Below are 7,500 nucleotides of genomic sequence, written 5' to 3'. Positions count from 1 at the left end.
TCTTCTCCTTGATGCTGCCTTAGTCTCTCACCTCCCCTCTCGTCGTGGCTACTCCTTCTCCCCATCGTTGCTCCCTCAACCAATCACTTTCCCTCCCCTCTCCTTGTGAGCCAGCATCCCTCATACCACTCAAAGAGGAGGGAGACCATTTTATAAGGCAAGAGAGGTGGTTGATTTTTCGATAGAGCCCTTTCTTGAGCCAAAATCAAATCCCATGGTATGTTGGGATGCGATTGCTCCCATGGGATCTAAAACATGTATGTCAAGCTACGATCATTTCCTTGTGAAGAAACCATAAATGGTTCAAGATCCACCACCAAATTTCTTCCTAGATGCAACATGCTCCCTTGACACACCAACCTCTTCTCCACACCTATCCCATCACTTGAACCATCAACATGAGAAGCCATACCCTTCTCTCTACCCAGAAGTCTTCCCTTTACTTATATATTATTTATACAACCACTGAGCGTGACAAAGGAGCGATGAAGCCCTTCTTCTCTTGCACCACTTTTGTTAAAGTGGGCTTCTTCCTCTCTTGGTTCTCTTGTTTCCATGCCTTCCCTCATTGAGTTCTTCATGGAAATTTCTTCCTAGATGCAACATGCTCCCTTGACACACCAACCTCCTCTCCACACCTATCCCATTACTTGAACCATCAACATGAGAAGCCATACCCTTCTCTCTACCCAGAAGTCTTTCCTTTACTTAGATATTATTTATACAACCACTGAGCGTGACAAAGGAGCGATGAAGCCCTTCTTCTCTTGCACCACTTTTGTTAAAGTGGGCTTCTTCCTCTCTTGCTTCTCTTGTTTCCATGCCCTCCCTCATTGAGTTCTTCATGGAAATATTATATATTATATAGTGTATTATATATTTTATATAATATAACATGTTAATATTCTATAATATATACTAAGTGTTATATAAAATATAATACTCTCTCTCTCTCTCTCTCTCTCTCTCTCTCTCTCGGGAGGAGAGAGAGGAGAGAGAGATATAAAATATATTGTAATATTATTTATATATAAGATTTTATATACTATATAATACTAAGAGAGAGAGATCATAGCCACACCATGTGGCCTCGATCTCATTGTCCATGCACGTACGGGCGTAGAGTCTAGTGCCGCTGCTACCTCTTGTAGTCAATTACTCGCTGTGCCACATTAGCATTGCATCTGTAGCTCTGCCCACGCAGTTGTATCTGCGCATCGTTGATTGCCATGTGTCGCGTCTCTATTCGTCTGACGCACCATCTTGCCAAGTGTCGTCATTACAAAGCTCCCCAAACCTCCGAACCACCCTAAATCTCCCCGAAGCTCCACCCGAACCTCTAGAATTGCTCCCCGAGCCAACCCTTCCTTTATAGATAGAATAGACTAGATTCTAAAAATGCTAATGGGAATGGAGGGTAATGTGGACACTCCATTAAGAGCCTTAACTAGTGCTCGCTGAGTGACAATGGGAATAAATTCCTTTTTCCCAAGATCGTGGGCACCTATTTCCAAATCAACTCGTCCCTTTAAGGGCAGTGCCCACGACAAATCACCTATTCAGCAAGCAAGCAACTATGGATCTTCACGCTTCTGGCAGTCCTCACGCCCTCGTCTTCCCATTTCCGGAGCAAGGTCATATCAATCCCTTGCTTCAACTCGCTCATCACCTCGTATCCACAGGTGTAATCGTTACTTTCGTCAACACTCAGCAAACTCACCACAGAATGATCCACTCTCATCCGCCTACTGAAGAACCAGCTGGTCTCCCTCTTCGATTTGTAGCAATCTCGGATGGAGTGCCTCCACAACAAAATGTCAGCGCTGATCCTGGCGGTACCATGCCTAGCACGTATCATCTTCTCCAAAGCCTGCCAAAGCAGGGACCGGCTTTAGAGACGTTGATTCAGGATCTGGACAAGGCTGGCCCTCGCATTTCCTGCTTAATTTCTGACGCCTTTTTGCCTTGGGCGGTAGCTGTAGCCCGAAAGCTTCAGATCCAATCGGTGGTATTCTGGGCGTCGAGTGCGACACGGTTGTGTGTCAACTACCATACCTCAGGTAAGGGGCATTTGCATCACAGTCGGGGGCAATTGATTCTTGCGCCGGCATATTTTTTTCAATCTAACTGAGATACTCCTGAGTCCTTACGTTGTCAAGCTTCGTTACAACACACAGGTACAACATCGGAGGGCAGTAGATTGGAAATAGACATTCCCGGTTTGCCGTTTAGCAACGCCCACATGGCTGCTCTTTCTGCAAGTCCAATTCCGCGACGAGTTCAGCACTTGCAGTCGCGAATGGAGGCCGTGGACAAGGCTGATTGCGTGCTGGTGAACACGTTCGAGGAGCTGGAAGGAGAAGCCATAGCTGTGTTAAGAGGGAGCATAAGGGTTAGGACAATAGGGCCACTATGTTTAGGGGCAGGGGCAAATGAAAAGATTAAAGGAAGTCTCATAAAAGAGGATGAAGGATGTATGGAGTGGTTGGAAGGACAAGAGGAGAGGGCAGTGGTCTACATCTCTTTTGGAAGCAAGTCCTCATTGGAGCATGAGCAGATGGAGCAGTTGGCTATGGGGATTGAGGCAAGCAAGAAGCCATTTCTATGGGTGGTCAGGGGAGGAGAAGAGCACTTGCCTCAAGGGTTCAGGGAGAGGACTCATGCTCTGGGGAAGATTGTCCTTTGGGCACCTCAGGAGAGGGTCCTTGCTCACCCTTCTGTAGGTGCCTTCTTGACCCACTGTGGGTGGAACTCGTCCCTCGAGGCCCTCGTCATGGGTGTTCCTATGCTATGTTGGCCTATCTTTGCCGACCAGCCCACCAATCGCGTGCTCCTCGAGCACCAATTGCGAATTGCCAAGGGTTTTCCCTCCTTCCCTAGGTCACTCGTCGTGTCTTCGCATGATGTGGCATTGACACTCCAAGAGGTCATGGGTGACATGGAGCTCCGGCAACGAGCTGCTCTTCTTGCTCGCACCGCACGACTTGCCATGCAACCTAGGGGCTCTTCACAGGGCCACTTTCTTTCATTCCTCCAAGACCTTCAAGATTCAACAATTAGTTTTTCGAAAGGGTAGTAATTCAAGGTAGTAATGGAGGAAGTCTCCTATATGTTGTCGGCTACAACTTTGTTGTCCCCAAAACGAGAAGTTCAAATTTCGAGCTTTGAAACCTACTTTATTTAGTGCTTTTTGTAGTTGTAAATCTTTTGGCATAAGTTCTCTCTCTCTCTCTCTCTCTCTCTCTCTCTCTCTCTCTCTCTTATTTCCTTTTCCCTCTTTGATTTTTTTATATAGCTTAGGGGGCAAAGATCCCAAAATCTTTCATAACCTAGGTGGTAGCTTATGCTTGGAGAAAACAAGTGTGACTAAACTTGCCCACTTCAAACAAGTCCCTTAAATTGCAAACATATTTACAAAATAACATCACTCTCAAGACATCATTCTTAAATCATCAAAGAAAGAGCTAGATTGTGGAGCAAAGGTAATACAATTTAGTAGTGAATAATGTATTACTTGCTAATTTATGTAAATGAATCGTGGATGATGCTTCACACTATTGTTCTTTTGTGGGCTTTTTGGTCAAAAAATGTAGCCTTATGTATTTTCTTAATTGAGCCTTCTTGAATCATTAGTGTACACAAAATTGAAGTCCCTAGAGTGAATACATCAAAAAACTAAGTCAACAGTAGTGCCTCAAGGTCTTTGCCATTAGCTTTGCCTAGTTAGTGATAAGGCTTGCCAAGGGAAAGAATATCATTGAAAAAGAATAAGAGCTTGAAATCGATATTACCCACTAATGATGTAAAAAATAAAGGTATTGAGTACATCTTCCATGAACAAGGCTTTATATACATGTCCATTGCAACATGTAGCCTTTCCTATAGCCAAGGATTTATTTTTAACAATGCTTCCATCAATATGACACGGTCCTACATCCAATGGTAACATATTCATTGTCTTGTGATTGAATATTTGTATTATGGTCAGTGCTAAAAAACAACAATAAAATTTATAGGATTGAAGTGGTGTGTGGATTTTGTATGTGAGTCTATCGAGGGCAAATACTTTTGACCATGCATCCTACATATAAGCCATTTTCCCTTGTGAAGGACAAAAAGAGCAACTCTTTTCTTTTTTTGCAAAAAATATATTTTCATTAAGTATGAAACAACCTCCAAGAGAAAATCATACAAGGCATGAGAAAATAAACAAGGTTGATGTTGGTAGTGCCACCTCAACCTTGTAGGGCTTTTGAGAAGAATCAAGAGCTGCTCTGGTCCCTCAAGAAAATGCTCCTCATAGTGGTGGCTTCACGTGAAGATCCCTCCATAGTCCCTAAATGGCTACTAGAGTATGTATAGTGTTGTTCAATCAAATACTAGCCAATGTATGCACTAGGTGGGCTTGGGAATCATCCAAAGACTCCATACATGTGGATCTCTTAAAATTCCCTATTGATATGCTCACTAGAATCTCCCACAAAGTATCCACAGACGCATGTGCAAGTCTATACAAACAGCCAGGAACCTCATCCAAAGAACATGACTCAACAAAATACCATTGAAACGAAAGGGGCCAAGAAGATTTATGTCTCTCATAGAACACCTAAGGCCTTGAGAGGGAAAGCCAAGTGAGCAAGACCCAGGTCATGAATAAAGGAGAACACATAAAGGTGCTCAATAGTTAAGCAATCCCCTTCCAAATGATCCTCACCTTTCTGCAGTCCCATAGGTAATGTGGAATAGACTCATCAGTAGAGTGCCAACAAGGAGAAATGGAGCCTACCCCAAACCTTGACGTCCACTAGTTCACAAAAATCCCTCCATGAATATAAAGCCAAAAACAAAGAGTGGTTTTTTTTTATTGAGGAATTTCTAGATTCTCTTCCAAAAGGATTTTTATAGACCAGAAAAATCCAAAAAATCTCCCATGAGAAGCTCTAGTAGGTTTCTAGCCTCTAAGACTCAGCTAGAATCTCCCGATGTTACTAATCATGTATCAAAATAAGGGGAGGCCCTTCTCTTAGGGCCCTACATCAATCCATACCCAATTCTCGAGGTCCCATTGCAAAATACTTTATGGGGATACCTCCATAGAGCCAAATTCTCCATGAGCCCAAGGTAATGTGACTTTGGTTAGGGTCGAGGTACCATCTTGACTCCAAGAAACATTGTTCCACATGGCCTACAATCTTGACAAGTTGAAAAGTAATATGCGTAAGAATATCATCCACAGATCTAGCTAGCCTGCCTTGAAAGTGAACATCAAAGGACAAGGCATCCTATCTGACCCTAATAGTCCCATAACCTAAAGTGGGATCCCTAATCTCATAAAGTCTCCTAGCCATGTATCCCTAGAAGGATACTTGTCATCTAGAAGAATCCAATCCAAACGTATGGTTGCATCAATCTACTAAATTATCCTTGCACTTTCTCTGAGGTGACCTATGACCTAGAATTTGCAATCATCTAAAAAGTTCAAGTGCCTACAAACACTGGAGGTGAGACCTCTCTCCCAAGAAGGCCAATGCATAGAGTGAGAAGTACCTGGTCTACCATTTTCATTAAGTATATACTATAATTCAACATGACTGGCTACTTATCAATATATTCTAAGGGGAAGGGGGAACTCTTTGGAGAGTATGCCTAAAGCTGGCCCGGTCTTTCATGATAGAAGCCATAAGAGGGGAGGAAGGGACTCTAAGATGGGCTGACATAAAGATCCATCTGGTACTATCTTTCCAATCTCTCGCCAGTGGAATGAGTGCAGGATTGTATGCATCTCAAAAAGAAATCCTTCCAAGGTTCTTGCCCTAACAAAATTTCTTTGATCACCACCCTGCATAATATATCTCCTCTGCAAGTCTAGATTTAAAATATGGAGACCACCTTCCCACTTAGGTAGAATAAGAGTCTCCCTAAAACACCTTGGCTCTAGTATCTTCTAAACCATGTAGACCACTCAAAATAAAATTCCTTATTGGTCTTTTGATCTGAGTGATGTAGTCCCTAGAGTGGCACCAAGAAGAACAAATAGACCAAGTAGTGTCAACAAAACTCAGTTGAGCAACACCACCCTAGAGGCAAAGTCAAGTCCCAGTCAAGTTTCAAAATAGAAGCTTCCTTATGACACTCTCAAGAACATGAGCAATTTCTACGATGGAGATATGCCCACACTAACCTAGCAACTAGATACCTGATAGGGACATCCCTCTGGATCTAAGTAAAACCAAAATCAGCCCCGTAGGTTGGGGTGTCCTCATCACTAAAACAAAAACCATTGGATTTTTTTCGATTAATGTGTTCACCTGCTACAAGGCAATAAAGTTTCAAGGTTCCTCTAAAGTGCTATGTGCAGCATCCAAAAAAATAGTAATATCATTAGCCAGCTCACTATCCAAGAGCTCCTCCTCCTATTTGAGAGGAAGTCTCAACCCAGTAATGTCCACCTCAATCTCACAAATCTGCTCATTGCTTTACCCATAAATAAATTCAAGAAAGGAGCAAGAGGGCCTCCATGTCAAACTGATCTAAAAATTTGAAATCTCTCTTCTCTTTCTTCTCTGATGAGCACCTATTTGTGGGCTGATTTATATAAGAAGACCCCTATAAAGCATGTATCTGAAAGGGCAAGAGGCTAGCCACTTTGTTTAGACTAGTTAAAAGTTTCCTAGAAGGAAATATATTATAAAAAAGGATTCTACCATGCATGAACCTAGTTTACATATCATGAATAAGATCAAGAAGAAAGACTACAAACACACAATGGCTGTTTTGTCCAAAATCTTGTAAAATGCTCCAATATAGGTCTCCATTAGGAGATGATTTTTTGCAACCTCCCTTTGGAAAAAAAGATGAATTAGAACCTCTGTAAGTGAAGTAGCCATTGTACTAGAGTCTCAAATGCCTTGAAATATTGACATAACATGGGTCCCAATCATGCAAAAAGGGAGGTTTCATCCCATCTACACCCGAGCATCTACCCTTGTGGAGGGCAAGCACTGCAGTACTAAGTTTTGTTTTGGTGAAAGGGGCACCAAGTAGAGCTATAATATAGGGTTTTACTAATACTAGAACACTTTGCCAAACCATATGTCTTGCATCATCTCGCCAGTGAAACATGAACTTCCAAGAGAAGGGAGGCATAGAAATTTGCATAATGGCACCAGGATCTGTCTACAAAGTCAATAAGATGAGATACAATCTTTCTTCCATGTCTCGAGCCAAGAACAGAGAAAGTGTTTATTGACTCTTCCTCCCATCTGGATCTAGAAGGATTCCTATGCATGAATGGCATAGGCTACTCTCTAATCTAACAAAAGCCACATATGAGCCCTTTCTCTGTAGCACGATGCTCCCTTATCTAAGAATATGAAGGCCTTTTCACTCTTACTATGTGAAGGGATGCTAATTGCCAAAGGAGGCCCCTCTTCTGCATGAGAACCTCATGTCTCTTGGTGTTAGCAATAGTATGATAAAAAGTGCTATCGCTAGACAAGG

At 42.5% G+C, this 7,500-nt stretch overlaps 1 protein-coding gene across 1 annotated transcript; it reads left to right on the top strand.

The window, feature by feature from the left end:
- Positions 1–1,494: 1,494 nt before the first annotated feature.
- On the top strand, positions 1,495–3,168 carry LOC147901273 (gallate 1-beta-glucosyltransferase-like). The gene is made up of 2 exons (XM_087376141.1): positions 1,495–2,060; positions 2,178–3,168. Exons 1-2 carry the CDS (start codon positions 1,577–1,579, stop codon positions 3,074–3,076), a joined length of 1,383 nt encoding a protein of 460 aa, XP_087232267.1. The 5' UTR covers positions 1,495–1,576; the 3' UTR covers positions 3,077–3,168.
- The last annotated feature ends 4,332 nt before the right edge of the window (positions 3,169–7,500 follow it).

Source organism: Dipteris shenzhenensis, chromosome 6, assembly GCF_047967505.1.
Source record: "Dipteris shenzhenensis isolate YYH24624 ecotype China chromosome 6, Dip_SZ_1.0, whole genome shotgun sequence".
In the NCBI taxonomy this organism is placed as follows: domain Eukaryota; kingdom Viridiplantae; phylum Streptophyta; class Polypodiopsida; order Gleicheniales; family Dipteridaceae; genus Dipteris; species Dipteris shenzhenensis.
This window is presented reverse-complemented; position numbering and strand designations above follow the sequence as displayed.